This window comes from Carassius auratus, chromosome 2 (genome assembly GCF_003368295.1).
Source record: "Carassius auratus strain Wakin chromosome 2, ASM336829v1, whole genome shotgun sequence".
Lineage (NCBI taxonomy): Eukaryota > Metazoa > Chordata > Actinopteri > Cypriniformes > Cyprinidae > Carassius > Carassius auratus.
This window is the reverse complement of record NC_039244.1, coordinates 207,193-227,408: the sequence shown is the minus strand read 5'-3', so window position 1 is coordinate 227,408 and position 20,216 is coordinate 207,193. Positions and strand designations below refer to the sequence as shown.

The 20,216-nt window shown below is 32.6% G+C and overlaps 1 protein-coding gene across 5 annotated transcripts; it reads right to left on the bottom strand.

The window, feature by feature from the left end:
- Positions 1 to 129: 129 nt before the first annotated feature.
- On the bottom strand, positions 130 to 16,359 carry LOC113111309 (tropomyosin alpha-1 chain). 5 transcript variants are annotated; one of them, XM_026275936.1, is made up of 9 exons: positions 16,009 to 16,353; positions 12,824 to 12,949; positions 6,624 to 6,757; positions 5,661 to 5,778; positions 5,507 to 5,577; positions 5,258 to 5,333; positions 4,060 to 4,122; positions 3,856 to 3,925; positions 130 to 935 (listed from the first exon to the last, which is right to left on the bottom strand). In XM_026275936.1, the coding sequence occupies exons 1-9, from the start codon at positions 16,120 to 16,122 to the stop codon at positions 853 to 855; spliced, it is 855 nt and encodes a 284-aa protein (XP_026131721.1). In that variant the 5' UTR covers positions 16,123 to 16,353; the 3' UTR covers positions 130 to 852. The 5 variants fall into 5 exon arrangements, with proteins under 5 accessions (XP_026131721.1, XP_026131733.1, XP_026131728.1 ...); XM_026275954.1 differs by lacking the exon at positions 130 to 935 and adding an exon at positions 2,122 to 2,343 and having other exon boundaries at positions 16,009 to 16,359; XM_026275948.1 differs by lacking the exons at positions 12,824 to 12,949; positions 16,009 to 16,353 and adding an exon at positions 10,589 to 10,903.
- Between the last annotated feature and the right edge of the window lie 3,857 nt (positions 16,360 to 20,216).

Here is a 20,216-nt window from a genome sequence, read left to right as displayed (position 1 = left end):
TCCTAAAATAGGATAAGATATAAATATATATTTTATATAATTAAATATAATATTGTATTTTTCGCTGATATATCTCCCAACAGACAAATGTAATTAAAACAATAATAATAATTATCTCATGTATTGGTGTGGCGTGCAAATAAGTAAACATTTATTTAGCTTAATAGGCATAAAAATAAAATAAAAATCAAACCACAGTGAAAATATCCCTTGCAGGAACAAGGGCACAAAATGGTCCCATTAATGACAAACTAATAAAGATGTCTTTATGCCAAAATCAGAGAAATATCTATAATCCAAAACCTTTACAACGTTTTTTTTTTTTTTTTTTGGTACATTCCCTTACATTTTCCTAACATCAATCCTTAAATGTGATGTACTTATTGCTCTTTGTTGTTGCGTTTCCACTGTTTTAAGTATACTTTCTGCCTTTATGTTAATCCAAAAGGAATAATTAAAACAGTCCTACCCTTACACAGTAGACAGATTGAAAGAAAATAAAAAAAACTGTAAAAGGGAAACATTCTTACATACAATAATGTGCCATAATTTTAAAGTCTAAAAACATAAAACACTATTAAAGGCATATTTTGGTTTTATACCACATATCGTTTCAGAAGTGTGTATTTAACCTGCAGCACTCTTATAAATGGGACAAATTGCAACAACTAGACATTATTTATTACTTAATGGATTAATAGGAGATCATCAGAAAATAATAAACCAAAATGAATGGATGGAAATAACAAAACTTACAACATATAAACTCAAAAAACATAAAAAGCTAAACATAAAGCTGCTGGAATGGATGATAAATTCTGGAATGTTCTTCATGGATTTTTTCTGGTTTGCTCACAAGCTGTTGAGCTCCTGAAGCGTTTGATCCAGGACTTGATGCATCTCCAGGTTCTGCTGTTTGGCCTCAGCCACATCCTCTGAAAGAAACCAGCACCATGATTTAAAAAGAGACACAATAGATGATCTGTGCCATTTTTCTAAACATGATTCTCTCAAGTGTTGATGGTCCTAACAAGCCTGTCCCTTAAACCTCAGCTGGCTTATTGAAGTAAAATCCAATTCATTTAGCCTCCACAGAGAAACCGATTTTTACTGATAACGCAGAAACCTTTTTAAAGAAAGAAATGCAATAAGCTCTGAGATTCTTATATGAGATTTTAATCATAATATATGTTTATGTAGAAGCCACAAGAGTGATTGATTGATTGATTGATGCTTTATTTGTCATTTATATATGTTGCATAGAAATAAAATTGTGTTTCACACGTCAACAGCTTACAGTTTAGTGCATTATAAAAACAGATATTTCAGTAAAAATGATTTAGGAATACTAAAACATAAATACTCTAGTAAAAAAAAAAAAAAAAAAAAAAAACCACAATAAATTCTCAAATTAATTTATTTTATTTTAAACTTTTTTTTTTTTAAATTGTTGCCATGTGCTTTTTAAACTACTTGTAAATTCTTTGCATATATTATTATATTTTGGGGTAATATATATATATATTAGAAATAATAATTAATAATAATAATTGTTCCACTTTTGCAAGCGTCCTTGGTTAAAATGCATAAATCTAATGTTTTTTATTTTATTTTTTATTTTATTTTTTTTTTTTTTACAAATTGTTTCCCTGTGCTCTCAAACTACTCATATATTTTCATACATTTGAATATTTAAATATTTGTATATTTTAAATATTTTAGACTAAATAAATTACACACACATAAGTTGTATTATTGTATTTTCTATGAGTGTTGGCTTTGTGACTAATTTCTTATGGTCCATTTTTGTAAGTCGCTTTCTTTGAATAAAATGCATAAATACATACATGCTAATGAAAGCGTTATATTCAGCAGTGCTACAAAAGAGGATCTTTAACCCTTTAAATATGAAATAATTATCACATGTCTAATAAGAACAAGTTGTTTATTTATTATATTATGTTTCAATGAAAAGGGCGACAAAGGAAATATGGAGGCAGGAAATAAGTATTATTTCTAAAAGCAAGAAACTGAAACGAGTAGGAGTGTTCAAAAAAGAAAAAAACTTTATTACATTTTAGAGGAATTACCAAACTTTAAGAGAGTGCATAATCCATTGAGGACGAAAGGGTGAGCAGAGAAAGAGAGACAGTGGTACAGCCAATCAGGATAGTTTATGCAGATTAGCAGCGCTTGATTGAACGAGAGAGCTGTCAATCACAGTTAGCTCTCATAATGTTACGCTCAAGCACTAAAGCATCTATAAGGAGGTCATATCATTGAGGGCGAGATCCAGCTCCTCACTAATGGCCTTGTATTTCAGCTTCTGAGCGTAGACTTCATCTGGAGGTCAAAGGTCAAGAGCAGAAAGGACAGGTGTTTCGGCCAAGGATGGAGAAAGGAGAGAGGAACAGGAAATGATAGACAGAAAACAAAAGGAAACAGTAAGTTTAACAGGTCAAAGTGAACAAGACAGACCGATAATGCCTAAAAATGCTTTAGGTAAGCAGCTCACAAATAAAAGAAAGAAAGAAAGAGAAAAGGAGGGAATGAAAAAATCAAAGTCTAATCCTAAACACTTCGATTTGTAGATTTTTTGTGCATTTATACGTGCAGTAGTATTACATTTATTTAATATGAATCAATTATGAAACAAATTCAATTTCTACAGATAACAGTTCTAAATAAACAGGAATATAACAGTGTTAATGTTTCATTAAATCAATTTCAGCTCTGCAGAAAAATTCTAAAGCAGCTCCACAGAACATAATAATAATTAATAAACAGAAATATCACAATGTTAATGTTTTATTAATGTGGAAACGATTTAATATTTATAATAAATAACTTATACAAACACATAAATAATTTATTACATTTTATTTAATATTAATCATTTGTTCTACAGACGTTCATAGATCTTAATGAACAGGAATGTAACAATGTTATTAAAATGTAAAAAAAAATCTTTATTTATTAATTATAATAAATATACATACATAAATGATTTGTTACATTTTAATTTCATACTAATCAATTATTGAACAAATTGTAAAGCAGCTCTACAAAAAATAACAGTTCTTAATAAACAGGAATTTAACAATGTTTAAATAAAAGTTTTATTCATTTTATAATTATTTATTCATTATAATAAATATAAATATATAAGTCATTTATTAAATGTAATTTAATATCAATCAATTACAAAAAAATTATAATTTCATTTGTAAAGCAGCTCTACAAAAAATAATACTCCTTATATATAACAGTTTTCATATTTTTGAATTGTAACTATTTATTATTTATTAACTTATTTATAAATATTTTTAATTTTTAATAAATTATACACATATACATTTATTTATTTTATTACATTTTATTTAGTATTAATCATAATTAAATTTAATTTCAGCTATAAAGAGCTCTACAGAAGATAATAGTCCCATTATTCAGCTAAATTTAGTTCAGTGTTCTTTCAATTTAGTTTAATAACAGTGTCAATGTTGCAAAGTTCATCAATTATGAAACAAGTTTGATTCGTCTTCAATTAATATTCTCAAGGTGTTTGCAAAAAAGACGAGTTGAACAGGCTGAAGATCCTAACACAGTTAGCTCAGTTCTTTTAGTACAGTGAAAAGAGAAATAAAGTCGCTGCACACGGTCATAAGAGACATTTACATTTATGCATTTAGCAGACACTTTTATCCAAAGCAACTTATAGTGCATTCAGGCTAACAATTTTTCTCCTAACATGTGTTCCCTGGGATTCGAACCCACAACCTTGCGCTTGTTAATGTAATGCTCTACCACTTGAGCTACAGGAACAAAGAGACAGAGGTTAATGTCACAGCTTACCCTCGAGGTCATCGATAGTCTTTTCCAGTTTGGCCACCGACCTTTCTGCAAACTCAGCACGAGTCTCAACCTACGGAGGAAAAAGCAGAGACAAAAAAGGATTTAAAAAGCTCAGAGAACGGCCTGAATGTCATGCATCTCAAAAGAAAGAGTAGCATGCAGAACTATTCGAATGAACAGCTGCTTTAGGTTAAACTCGCTCACCTCTTTCAGTCTATCAGTGAGAACTTTGATCTCCTCTTCGTACTTGTCCTCCTTCTCCGAATACTACGGACAGAGAACATGCTAATGTTATTAAGATCTCTGGTTCTCAGCCGGTTTTTCTTCAGGTCTCAGATTTAACACTGGACATCAAGTGGCAACATGGTACCAGAATTAATTAAAATGTTAAAAATATTCATATGCATTGAAATTATAACGAAAAGCACTGACCCAAAAATAAAAAAATAATAGAACTGAATAGAAAATTTATAATTTTGTTTACGAATAAACAGCGATTTACCAGCTGAATAAATACTAATATATTGTTTTATTAGCCAGAGGTGGATGAATTTGCATAGAATTAGAAAAACATTAGATGCATTTTATTCTCACTTCGACTTCGACACACACACACACACACACACACACACACACACACACACACACACACACACACACACACACATATATATATATATATATATATATATATATATATATATATATATATATATATATATATATATATATATATATATAACCATTTATTCAGTGCATTAGGGCAAGTTTATCACTAAATAGAACTGTTTGGTACTTCTGTGCATATGGTTAGTTGTATTTAGTTAAATTATAATAATAATACAGTCAAACTATGCTTTTGAAAAAGTTGTTCGTCAAAGATGTTAAAGCAGGAAATATGTGGTATATTTTATAATCCTCCATGTTTTATAAAAACACCTTAAATTATATAATTGCACTCTAAACATAGGTTTGTCCATATTTTATCCAGCGCTGGTTTGTGTTTAACCCAGCACTTTTTAAAGTGTGCATTTGAAGTAAATATAGTAATTAATAACAACAATATTTAGCAAACATTTGTTTTCCTACTAAAGTGCCGAAGCTTCATGTAACACTGTTGGTAAATGACTCAAGTGAATCAACTTTTTCGAACCATACTGAAATGAACCTTGTAAAGTCACTATATTTTATAATATTTCCCAGATCCCTGCAATCTAGTTCATTCATGTTCAATACAATGAGCCTGATTCATGAAACACTAGGAGAACCAGGTTCTGTGCAAATCATTCATTTGCAAATCATCCCTTGTATGCATCATCACATTCATTTGAACAGACAGCTTAGTTAACACCAAAATTAATTCTGCCCCGTGGAATTATGGGTCATCGCTCAGCTGACTCACTTTATCTGACTGAGCTTCTAAGGACTTGAGATTGTTGGTTACGTTTTTCAATTCTTCCTCCAAATCTCCACCTTTACTGTAAAAACATAGATTACAAAGTTTAGAAGCTGAAGCAGGCTTCCTTAAAAAAATAGTTTCAAAGCAAATCCTACACATTAATTTTTCTTTTTTTTTTGTTCAGCGTAGGTCAGCATGTTGTGTTATGGGTAACTAAATCTGCCTGTGGGTCAGTTAAAGAAGTGTACTAACAGTTCTGCAATCTCTGCTCTCTCTTCTGCTCTTTCTAGTTCAGTCTCCAGGATCACCAGCTTCCGAGCGACCTGCAAACACACAGACGATATCCACAGATCTGCTCCGGACTCAAACCACAGAGTACACCGTATTAAAAGAGTGTGTGTCTGACCTCGTCATATTTGCGGTCGGCCTCTTCAGCGATCTGTTTGGCTTCTTTGAGCTCTATCTCCTGAATTTCCATTTTCTCCTCATCTTTCATTGCACGATTCTCAATCACCTTTATACCTCTACAAAACACAATTGAATATTTAGTCATTTTTATTGTGTTTTTGTCATTTTCATTATTTCATTTTCTTATTTTTTAAATATGTCTAATAATGAAAATGAGAAATAATGAATGAAAATGAGAAATGTTGCCTCGACCATTAGCTGAAATAAAATAAAAGTTAATATATATATATATATATATATATATATATTAACTGAACTGAATTTTATATATATATATATATATATATATATATATATATATATATATATATATATATATATATATATATATATATATATATATATATATATATATATATATATAATTTTAATTTTGTTTTACATTTATTTTATCTCAAGTAACAATGTAACAATTAAGGTAAACATTATTTTTTTTTTTTACATCTGTACTAAAATAAAGCGAATTAAAATGTATATATAATGGCAATGAAAACGTGATATTTAGATTTTTACTTGACTTTTAAATGTTGTTATTAACTGAACATTATGATAACAAGAACCTGTGAAGGAAGTATAATTAGTGGATTAGTCAAATATTATATAGTTTTTATAGTTCAAATATAGATTAAAATTTTATGTTTGCATTTTATTCACTTTTTAAAAACATTTTGATCATTTTTTTTGTTTGTGTTTTTATATCTGAAGCTTTTATTTCAGTTTTCATTTTAGTTATTTAAGTACATAAAGTTAAACTACATGAAATGAGAAATGTTTCCTTGGAAACTAGCTGAAATAAAAGTTTACATTTGTATATCTTATTTCATTTAACAGTCCATTAAGTCAATTTGGTTTCATGGTTTTAGTTTTATTTGAATAATAACTCTACTGTGTGTGTTTGTACCTCTCGCTCTCATCCGCTGCTTTCTCGGCCTCTTCTAGTTTCTGGAGCGCGGTGGCCAGTCTCTCCTGAGCTCGGTCCAGTTCCTCCTCCACCAGCTGGATCCTGCGGTTCAGAGCGGCCACGTCTCCTTCAGCCTGCAACACACAGAGAAACAGCACTTAAAGACCCCAGCTAGTATACTCTGAAGGAACGAGGCAGAAGTAAAAGATCCAAAAATAACAAATAAGAAATTTAACATAAGAAACATGAAGAAATTTGAGCTTTTCCAGTAAGATCTTGGTGGATCCTTGTAGGTTTGACTCCATTGTTTTTATTTGAATTTTAATGTCCATTATTTAAAAAATTATACTGATCTTTTTTCTATATATATATATATATATATATATATATATATTTATAGAGAGAGAGAGAGTTTGATTTCTATTATGCAAGTTCAAGTTATTTAAAGAACTAAAATATTTAAAACTGAAATAAAACTAATTAAACCTATAAAACATATAAAAAAATCAAAATAAAAACGACAAAACACAACAAAATTTTAACTATAATAAAGGTGAAAACAGACAATATAAGTGTGCAACCGCAGTATATCAGTGCTCAACTTAAACCTATTTTAATTCAGCTAGTTGTTATTAAGTTAAACTTGTACCAAAATAACTAAAACTGATAAAAAATTAAAAGAAGAATTATACCAAACAAAAAACAGTTACGAAAACTTACACTAAGATTAAAATAAAAACAAATTCAAAATACTAAAAACCTATAATCTCAATGATACTAGCAAGGAAGTAGGTCATGACAAAACTTAAATTTTTGGGTATAATAACTGTTCAAACTCTGAGAAATCAGTCGTTTTAACACACAAAGAGAAATCTAAGCACATGTGAAGCTGATTCTTTCAGTTTCACTCCTTTGAATGAGAGTTTTTGACCACGCCCACTTCCCGGGCCACGCCCACACAGAACACAGTGGGCTCACGCCTTATATGGTGCTCAAACACGCATCTGATTATCATACAATTATGAGTCTTTAAAAGTGGCAAATCTGCCTGTAAAACAGCTTCTTTGTCTGCAATGCACAAATATCAGGATCATACTTTGAATCCGCAGACACTTACAGGATGAAGGATATTTGAAGCCGTTCAGTTAAATAACTTCTGATTCTTTACTAGAGAACATAAATGTATCTCAGATGAGGAACCAGAGCACAAGCTGAGCTTTGAGTCTGAATCAGGACAGTCATTTCAGACCATTGCATCTGCTGATGTTTTGGATCTGCTTTCCAAAGCTATATGGAAGAAAGGCCATCTGGGTCATGTTTTCTGTAAGAGGCACATGTTGTGTGAAGGCAGACTGTAACAAATAAGACAGGAAGTGAGAATATGAAGAACGTCATGTCCCTGTGACAGCGGTTTCCAGGAAAGGGGCTGCTATTTTAGTCGTCAGTTTTACCTCTTTAAAAAAACCAAACAAAATATTATACATCTTTATACATGATATAAATATATATTTATATATAAAATATATGTATAATGTTACAGTATATATAAAATATATGTAAACTATATATATAATTACACTATTGTCACACTATGGGGTAAGTTGTCTTATTATTTGGATATAACATATCTTTTTCAGCAAAATGTAAACAGTGAAGCAATTATGAAACAAAACCATTCATTAAAAACAAAAAACTAAACCCTTGTTGTGGCCAGCAGAAAGAAATGCAAATGAGGGTATTACAAAATATAAAACACAAGTGACATTTTGTCTTGATTAACAAATGCTTGTTTTCTCTAGCAGTGGTTTCTTAACCTTCATTCGAGGTATCTTTTAATTTAAACCAGTGCTTTGAGTGGCCCAAAAGAGGTGCCGGTACTCTATTATAGCCAAAAAGAACAGGATAAACCTTATAACCTGTTTTGTTTTTTCTTGATAGATAACAACAACTATATTGAAGGGCTTTTATATACAGCAGTCAACAGGCGACCTTAATAATAAATCATTTTATTAGTTTGTGGATTTGCTTGAGCTAGAAAGAACTACTGAACATAAATAAAATGTGCAAAAGGATTTTGAAAAAATACCCTTAGAAAGAGCTACTGCATTACGGCATTCAAACTTCCAATCTGACTCAAATTATTCGCGAACCAGCTCAGAACTCCCGAACTGACTCAAATGATTCGCGATCCCCAAACTGACTCAAATGAGTCGCGAACCCGCTTTGAACTCCCGGACTGACTCAAATGATTCGCGAACCCGCTACGAACTCCCGAACTGATTCAAATGATTTGCGTTCCCCAAACTGACTCAAATGATTCGCGAACCCGCTTTGAACTCCCGAACTGACCCAAATGATTCGCGAACCCGCTACGAACTCTCGAACTGATTCAAATGATCCGCGATGCCACTCCGAACTCCCGAACTGATTAAAATGATTTGCAATCCCTAAACTGACTCAAAGATTCGTGAACCCGCTCCGAACTCCAGAACTGATTCAAATGATTTGCGATCCCCAAACTGGCTCAAATGATTCGCGCACCCGCTCCGAACTCCGAAACTGACTCAAATGAATCGGGATCCCGCTCCGAACTCCGAAACTGACTCAAATGAATCGCGATCCCCAAACTGACTCAAACGATTCGCGCACCCGCTCCGAACTCCGAAACTGACTCAAATGATTCGCGATCCCGCTCCGAACTCCGAAACTGACTCAAATGAATCGCGATCCCCAAACTGACTCAAACGATTCGCGAACCCGCTCCGAACTCCCTAACTGACTCAAACGATTCGCGATCCCGCTCCGAACTCCGAAACTGACTCAAATGAATCGCGATCCCCAAACTGACTCAAATGATTCGCAAACCCGCTCCAAACTCCTGACCTGACTCAAATGATTCGCGAACCCGCTCTGATTTCTCGAACTGATTCAAATGATCCGGGATCCCACTCCGAACTCCCTAACTGGTTCAAATGATTCACACTCCATACTCGGAGCTAGGAAGAATTAGGAAGCTTGCATTGTGAAGGGCGCTCTGAAAAGCAGCAGCACCGGCAAAGGATTAAAACCTCTATTAAAGCACAAGTCCAAATGAATGTACCAATGTACCTTAAAAGCACGTTCTGGGCGCAAGGAGAGGATGTGGTACCCTCAAGAGCTATATTAGGAAGTGGCGGTACTGAGTACCAGTGCTTACCTGCCCACTTAAAGCACTGATTTAAACCATAAAATGTGTTAAAAAAAAAAAATGTCTGTTTGGGGCAAGTCGTCACATTTTAAATGTCATAGGCCTACAATTTATTCATCACAATAATTGTTAGCGAAACAATGCTCTGACATTTATGTGTGTTACATTTTGTTCTGTGTTTATTATTTGAGTTTTGGGTATAAATAATAAACTGTCAGAAGGCAAAATTGCACTATAGTAGTGTGACAACATGTCCCGCTATGGCACCAAATTACATGCAATCTGAATAATATTCACTATTCAATATTCAATGTGAGAACTAGCCCCGATCTCACCTATTCGAATTTTTGCTATTATGATAAAATGTGGAACTAATATTTTAGTTAAAAAGGGGGTGGGGGGTTGCTTTGGGATTAGATTCACCCAAAAAAAATAAAAAAATAAAATCTCAGATTTTAACTACTGTTTAAAAATCTATGGACGAGACTTTTAGTAAAATTACAATTATAATAAAAAAATTGCTTTTATGATAAAAGTCACAAAAAATAGATTTTAGATTTTAAATACTGTCGAATTTTTTTTTTTTTTGTGCGATGCACATGACGCGTGACAACATGCCCCGGTAGCTACAATACAATGAGAAACTAAACATTCAAGACAGTGTGACAACTAGCCCCGTCTCCACTATTTCTGCTCAGCGTGCACGGAAAAGAGCGAAAGTCATCAGACAGAGGCAGCACAGAAAGAAAGAGGATGGAAGGTAAGAAGGTTTCCTCACTAACTCTCTCCCGCAGATCTCGTTCACTCTCCAGCTGCGTCTGCAGAAACTGCGCTCTGTCCTGCGCATCATCCGACTGCTGCTGCAGACTCTGGATCTTCCTCTTCACTTCGTCTAAAGACTTCACAGACATCCCCAGACCTGAGCGATCCAGAGACTAAATCCGTCTGGACAAGCGAGTTTCTTAATAAATCAAGAGCGCAGATTTAGAGCAACTTCGGTGCGTCTCAAAACTGTCGCAAATTTGCGCGCGCGTCTCTGATTCGCGGAGCCGCAGAATGCGGAATTCTGGAAAAAAGGACAGGAATGCACAAAAAAAGAAAAGGGAAAAAAAAGTCCAGTCCCAGGAAGAAGATGTGGGTTTCAGATGACATCAGGGGGTGGTGTTCCTGTTTGACTTCTGCTGCTATTATGTGCTGACTTCAGGGCATATCTGGGGTTTCTCATGAATGACCATGTGTGATTAATGTTGAAAAATGAGCATCAGTGCACGGAAAATAAACGACTATTTTGAACTTTTTGTTTAATGCATTTATTCACCATAGTGTTAACAGGCATCAAATAAAACCAGTCATTTTTTTCTGAAACGTAATGCACATTACAGCACTTTATCCACCATCATATGAAATTATCATTTAATTAAATAGCGTTATGTGGTGGAAATGACAGACACTTTAAATTTGTATTTTACTTTGAAATGGTTTATCTGTCTTTCTAAGGCAGACTGCATAGTCATTTTGAGAAATATATAGGCAAATACATTTGTAGTTTAATTTATATAGTTATTAGCATTTCATATTTGCTAAATATACACAAATATTTATTTATTTATGCTTAAGATAAATGATGGTCATACTAAAGATCCTTAATGTGATTTTTAAAGTAGCTTTGTTTTTCAAAAACAAATCAAAACCAAGAAAAGTACAGACTTTACACTATAACATGATTAGCGAATAAGACAATTGTTGTAGTGCTTACCAACTTATTGGCACCAAACCTATGTGTTAAACCAAACACACATGAGTGCACATTTTATATAAATGCTATGCACCATCGTATAAAGTCAGGCTAATGTACTGCATGAATTGCCAGAAGATTTGTTTAGTCCAATTATTAGTAGTAACACACTATTAGCTTTACACACTATTTCGGAAAAGTTACAGTTTTTTTGTGATATATTACCATGGTTAAGGGACGTTTTTGTGACATTTCAGGACACAACTCTGTATAATGACATGGGTATGACACAGGTATTACAAGGAGAGGGTGACTTATGAGGACATAACCCATGTCCCCATTTTTCAAAATGCTTATAAATCATACAGAATGAGTTTTTTTGAGAAAGTAAAAATGCACAAAGTTTCCTGTGAGGGTTAGGGTTAGGGGTAGGGTTGGTGTAGGGCCATAGAATATACAGTTTGTACAGTATAAAAACCATTACGCCTATGGGATGAACACACTTTACACAAAAATAAACGTGTGTGTGCGTGTGTGTGTGTGTGTTTGTGAGTGAAAAGAAAGAAAATAAGGGAACTTCATGCTCTGCACAGACCTACAGTTCCTTCTCAAAAAATTAGCATATTGTGGTATATTGTTATATTTTCCATAATGTAATGATAAAAATTAAACGTTCATATATTTTAGATTCATTGCACACCAACTGAAATATTTCAGGTCTTTTATTGTTTTAATACTGATGATTTTGGCATACAGCTCATGAAAACCCCAAAATTCCTATCTCAAAAAATTAGCATTAGCAATTAGCATTAGGGTTTCAGAGGTGGCTCTCGCCCTAAATATCCACTTCCTCTGCATGTGAGCCCGTATTCAACAACCTTCCCAGGTTGTTTTGTAAATAAATGAATAAAACCCTGATGAGTTCAAGTAAGCCTTGCTAGAAAATTGCACGCTGAAGACGTTTGACGTCTGTGGGGCGTCTGGTAATAGAATGAGTGGAAAGACATTTATTTAAGGCTGTCAGCGGTAGCTGGAAAGGAATGTGGGGAAACTTTTTCTTCCCATTTTTTTGGGCTGCTGACATTCTTCCACTATGATTAAAGCATCTTTGTTGCAGGAATGAGAACAATCTGTCTGAACCTCAGCATCCCGACCACGTGCTAAGATTTACTGGGACGCCACATTATTACGATCACATATGTTTTTGATTTCGATGATGGTGTTTAACCAAAAACTGACATCTTATTGAAGAAAAATGGCTAATGCTTGAATACTCACGTCTGTCGCCTTTTTCTCAGACAGCTCCAGCTTCTCCTGAGCGTCTTTGAGAGCTTCTGAATATTTGTCCAGCTCATCTTCAGTTCCTTTCAGTTTCTTCTGCAGAGAAAGCAACTCGTCTTCCAGCTAAAAAAAAAAGAAAACAATAACAGAACATGAGATTAACAGATAGACAGAACGAAAAACAGACATGCAGACCGACAGACAGATAGATGATAGATAGATATCATATATCGGTGTGTGTGTGTGTTCATGTGTTGAGAGCTGTGTGTATTTTCAGATCATGCTAAGAGTTCATCTGCACTAACAAGGCCATAAATATGATCACACAGCTCAGCATGATTAAACTGTGATCAATGTGTGCATCCTCAGAGACGTGTGACTGTGTCCGACTGACAGGATCTATTCCATCTGATCTGTGTTTGTCTGCAGCACTGAGATGGAAGTCTTCTGATCATCAACACTTACATTCCATCAGCGTCTCCAGTGAGCAGCGTCATACGACACGACGAAACTAAACTGCAACTCACCGTCTTATGCAACTATCATTATTTATTATATTGTATTATTAATTGAAGCTGGAAATATATGTAGCATACAACAACACATTTTTTCAAAACAGATTAATTAACAGATTTGTTTGTTTAGTTGTAGATCTGATTATTTATATATATATATATATATATATATATATATATATATATATATATATATATATATATATATATATATATATACATAATATCATATCATATCATATCATATCATAAAATCATTGTTATATTAAAATAAAATAATATTTTATTTTATTTAGTTTAGATCTACAAAGAATCTGACATATTTGGTTAATCGATTTTGTAAAAAAATGTTTGTTGTTAAAATAAATTTATGCAAGATATTAATACCAGTAATGTAACAGCTGATTTTAAATTATTAAGTCAATATATATAAAATTAAAATTAAAATTAAAATTAAAATTAAAATTAAAATTAAAATTAAAATTAAAATTAAAATTAAAATTAAATTAAATTAAATTAAATTAAATTAAATTAAATTAAATTAAATGTATGCATTTAGCAGACGCTTTTATCAAAAGCGACTTACAGTGCATTCAGGCTAACAATTTATACATTTATTTATTTATTATCAATAAGAGTAATATTATATTACTTAATATTAATATTGAAATTATTTTATACGATTTTTTATTAATATGTCATTTTATAATCATCTTGTAATTGATGTGTTTTTTTTTATTATTTTCATTCTAATAAGAAGAGTTGCACATGCAATTTTGACCTTTAATTTTGCGTTAAAGTAAATAAAATAAACACAAACAGTTAAGTAAAAGATACACCCCCTAAAATCTAATGAACAATTTCCATTATATAAAGAACCTTATGTGGAAGGAAAAGGGTTTGAATGGAAGTTTAAGGGTCTTAAATGTGTGTAGTAAGGATTTTGTCACGGAATAGTCAAACTCAGAAACTTCCCAGCATCAATGTAATGTCCCATAAGAGTAGCTCACTGACTGCAATGAAAGTGTTATCTCTGGAATGTTTGGGGATGTTGAGAGATGTGTGGGACGCTGCACTCCAGAGAGCACTAAACAACTCCAAACACAGAGAAACAGCTGGCACTCTTCTGGATCAGTCCTGGGCTGACTGTCTGGAAATCAATCCTCCCTCCTTCAGTTTCCCTCATCCATAACTAGTCAAATGCCATATTGCAAAAAAAAAAAAAAAACATTTACATATTTCTTTGGCTGATACACTCTTAAAAATAAAGGTGTACATTGATGGTTTCATGAAAAACATTTGATATCCATGAAACCTCTCCGTTCCACAGGGGGAAAAAGTTCTTTAGATTATTAGAATGTTTCTCACACTTAGAAGAAAGTCAACTTTTCAACCAACATGGTTCTTCAATGGCATCACTGCAACAATGAAATAAAATAAAATATAAAGAAATGAATAAATACATACATAAATACAAACATTGGAACTTTATGAGTGAGGTTCTCATTTAAGAATGTTACATAGAATTAATTCATTTAATCCACATTTTACAACAACAGTAATGTGACAAATCTAAAACAACACAAATGGAAGTCTTGGAATTATGTAATGATCAAAATGTAACAAAAATGAAAACTGTGTCATATTTCAGCCTCTTCTCCTTTTTTTAGGTTTATTCACTGGACATAAACCAATTTCATGTGTTGCATCCTGAAGAAGGAATATGTGCACACTGACACTGTTTTTAATAATAATAATCTTAGTAAAAACAACAACAACAAGACAGACAGACAAACAGACAGAGAGACAGACAGAGAGACAGACAGAGAGACAGACAGACAGATAGATAGATAGATAGATAGATAGATAAATAGATAAATAGATAGACAGACAGACAGACAGACAGATAGATAGATAGATAGATAGATAGATAGATAGATAGATAGATAGATAGATAGATAGATAGATAGATAGATAGATAGATGGATAGATAGATAGATAGATAGATAGATAGATAGATAGATAGATAGATAGATAGATAGATAGATAGATAGATAGATAGATAGATAGATAGATTGATAGATTGATAGATAGATAAATAGATAGACAGACAGACAGACAGACAGATAGATAGATAGATAGATAGATAGATAGATAGATAGATAGATAGATAGATAGACAGACAGACAGACAGACAGACAGACAGACAGACAGACAGACAGATAGATAGATAGATAGATAGATAGATAGATAGATAGATAGATAGATAGATAGATAGATAGATAGATAGATAGATAGATAGATAGATAGATAGATCAATTCTAAAAGTATTTGGATAAATATATACATACCTAACGTGATTTATAGTTTTCATATAATTTATTATTATATATATATTAAAAAAAACTATTTTGCAGAAAAATCACTCAGAAATTGCTGGTAAATTTCACAAATAATTCAAAAGAAATGTCAAGTACCGTTGAATTAAATTTGAAGTAGAGTTGTAAAATGTACTCAAATAATCTTTTTTAAGTGTTCAAAAGTCATTTTAAGAGTTTTTAGAATAAAAGATTTTAAAAATCATGAAAAAATATCATTTCTGTAAACCGACACACAGTATATCTGAAAGTGAAATAGCATCAGTGTTCTGCATGGATGAACTCTCACCTGTTTGCACTTGTCTTCTGCTGCCTTCTTATCAGACTCGGCCTGCTCTGCCCGGTCGATGGCGTTCTCCTTATCCAGCTTCAGCATCTGCATCTTCTTCTTAATGGCCTCCATTTTGCTCTATCTGCTCTTGGAGTTTCTCACCTGAGAGAGAACGAAGAGGAAACCGAGAGAGCGCCGGGATCTAGAGCAGAGTCAGACAGAGAGAGAGGAATCACAGTGCTTTTCCTCGTCAGATGAGGAGAGAGTCCACACTGAAACACAACGCTGAGGTTGAGGAGAAGAGTCTCGTTCCCTGGTGGCCTCCACCTCCCCTGTTTGAACCCCTTCCTCAGCACACACACACACACACACACGCGCACACACACACACACACACACACAAGCACACACAATGTGCAGCTCCCCTCCTCAACACACCAAAGTAGTAAACCTTTTCCCCACAGAACGTCTCAAAGTCAGACGATTCTCTTATTTGGAGTGAGTTCATGAAGCAAGAGTTTAGTGACTCTTCAAGCCTCATTAAACAACTCAAACTGACCCTGTTTACTCGTTTAAAACACAGCTGAATTATACAGAAGTGCACACTAATATCATTGCATAAAAGTGGCTTAGTGGTTTATGAAACGACAGTCAATTGCGCTGATTCTACTTTCCTCCAGTCTCTTTTATTTTTCAGTTAACATTCTGGTGTTTAACCCACATTTCTCATGATTTAATCAATATAATCATCAGTATCATTCACACTTTTTTTTTTTTATCATTGAGTGTCCTTCAATGAGAAATATCACAAAATGTCTCAAAAGTATACTAAAATTTATGTGGTTAGATTCATAATTAACTAATTAATTAAACATATTTAATTCAGAACATTTAGATATGCTAACAAAAAAATTATTTAGCACAAAAAACTCAAAAATCTCAAATCTATGTGGTTTAATTAATTAATTCATTCATTCATACATGCACAAGGGAATATAGTTTATATATAATCTATTATTAAATAATTAATTTAGAACATTTAGATATGTAAACAAAATTTTATGTAACACAAAAAAATCTGATAAATTTATTATAAAAAATATACAAAGGAATGTAATATATTTATTATGTATAATGCATTATTAAATATTAATAAAAAATATTTTTGCACAAAAATCTCATGTAAAATCATAGACTTTCATTTTATGTAATAAAAATATATAATTTTAAATGCAAGTAGATATGAATTCATTTGACATATTATATAAAAAATCAAAAACCTAACTTCAAATGAACTTTTTTTTCATTGTCATCTTCACAAGCAGTGGATGTTCTCGTGTAGCTTGATCTACAGTCATGTGTTTGATTCGGTGTTAATAACTGGGTTGGGAGGAAGTGGAAAAAAAGGACAAAATGGGAAAAAAAGTTGACTTTTGAGCCAAGAAAAAGTCTGAGATGAGAATGCTTGCGCAAATCTGAATTGTTTTCTTCTGTGTTCATGAGGAAGGACACCATTATCCACACAGAGCTGATATACAACTAGATATTTATTCTGAATAATATTGATGATATATCAGCTGTGTTTAATGTCTTTAGTGTCTCTCTATGGTCTCTTTATTCTCACATAATCCACTCCATGCCTATTCATTTATTTCTGTGGTAATTTACCAGTGATCATGGGGCAGATGATGGTTAAGGTCAGACAGGTGAGAGTTATGATGATGGTCTTTCTGAGGAAACCTAACAGCTGCTGGCTCTTAAAATACAGTCAATAATGAAACTATAACATTTTTAAAAGCCTTGTGCAACACGAAACACAACAACTGTGGGAATCCAGCAGCAATGAGTGACAGATCTGCTCCAGAACTAGTGTCTCATGATCAAACATTTCATTGCTTAGAGGTTCAGTAGCTTATATATACACACACACACACACACACACACACACACACACAAACACACACACACACAAACACACACACACACAAAGGCTCAAACTTTTTTTTAGATAAATTAAAACTTTTATTCTGCAATGATGCTTTAAAATGATCGAAAGTGACAGTAAATACATTTATAATATTATAAAAGATTATATTTCAAATAAATGCTGTTCTTCTGAACTTTTTGTTCATCAAAGAATCCTGAAAAATAAAATGTATCACAGTTTACAGAAAAATACGAATTGTTTTCAACATTGATAATAATCAGGAATGTAATAATCATGTTTCTTGAGCAGCAAATCATCATATTATTCTGATTCCTGAAGAAGACTGGAGGAATGATGCTGAAAATACAGCTTTGATCAAATAAATAAATTACATTTTAAAACACATTCACATAGAAAACAGGTATTTTAAGTATATTTTAAATATTTCACAACATTCCTGTTTCCACTGTATTTTTTATCAAATAAATGCAGCCCTGGTGAGCAGAAGAGACGTCTTAAAAAAAAAAAAAAAAAAAAAAATATATATATATATATATATATATTTTTTTTTTTTTTTACCCCATTGGTTTTGTATATTTTACTGTTTAATCTTTAATTTCTTCCGTGCATCTTGAAGGAAAGCACATTTATTGCCTGCTGTTATTGTTGCATGCTGTAGTGTTCTGCATGGAGACACAGTGCATCTCCTCAAGGTTTACTTGATTTAAATAAACACATTTGAGAAGACTGCAAGAAGGACAAGTGATAGAAACACAGTGGAGCGAGAGAGAGAGAGAGAGAGAGAGAGAGAGAGAGAGAGAGAGAATGTTGTTGTATCACTGAAATGAAAAAAGATCCTCCCCCAGGAAGTGCATCTATATCTCCTCATGCCCTATTATGGTAAAACACCCCAAAAAGCATTTGGGCACCTTGGGAATAGACTGATTTGATGCTGTGAGTCAAGAGCCTAGCTGAGGTCCTGAGACACTCCATGACTATAAACACCAGAAACACTCAAGGTTATTACAGCCAACAAAAACTAGGACTGAAACCATAAAAAATACTCTTGTTACTTGAAATAAAATAAGCGCTAAATGCAATTAAATAAAATATGTATGCATTGATACTTTGAGCACAGCCCTATTTAAAGTCTTGTTCCATGTGCACCTTTTATACTTTGGGCCTCGAAAGGTCTCTGCACAGCTCTGACAGGCACATTATGTTTAGTTATCGCTTCTGTTCAAGTTTAATCATTTAATCCTTCCATACTTTCTGTCACCTATAGCACATGCATAAATAACTAAATCATCTGCTACTTCCACACATTATTAGTCCTCAATCCATCAGACAGATGCTTAAATCTAAAGCAGCTTCCATTTAGTCGAGCTACAAGCACTGCATTATAAGTTGTTGTTGAATGTGTTTAAAGCTTCACATTCAACAGCAGCTTATTATATCTGTGAGCTCACGAGCTTCCACTGAAACCAGAGGAGCCTCAGATCCTCGACATCCCTCATCCACAAACATTTAAAGTTCAAGGGTGATTGTGTTTCTCTGTCACTGCTTCAAGGCTGAGGAACAACTTAAGACCGTCCGTTAAGTCCAGCACCGCTAATAACATGTTCAGAATGTGAGACTCATTTATTCTGGCATCTCAGGACCCGTGACACTCATTAAGAAGATGCAGTAGTATTTGAAAATACCTAAAATACAAGGCAGTATATGTGGCATTCAGAGATTTGTTTTAAAATAAATGAATATTTTATTAATCAAGTATGCATTAAATTGATCAAAAGTGACATTAAAGGCATTTATATAATTACAGAAGATTTTTATTTCAAATAAATTCTGTTCTTTTAAACTTTATGTTCATCAAAAAATCCTGAAAATATACATGTTTGACAGATTTCACCAAAATACGAAGCAGACTGGATTCAATCATGATGCTGAAAATTCAGCTTTGCGTCACAGGAATAAATTACATTTTACATTACATTCACATAGAAAACAATTATTTTAAATTATATTATTATTTCACAATATTATGGTTTTTTATATATATTTCTGATCATTTAAATGCAGCTTTGTTGAGCATTAAAGACTTCCTTTGTAAACCTGAATTTTAGAATGACTGAAATTGCATTATTTCCTCTCTTGCGAAAATAAACAAATACATAAATAAATAAATAAATGCCATAGTATTGAGAGTTTCGAAAAATAAAAGTAATAATAATATTTATTTATTTATTTATTTATTTATTTTATTTTATTTTATTGGTGATAAATGTCCTAAATAAATA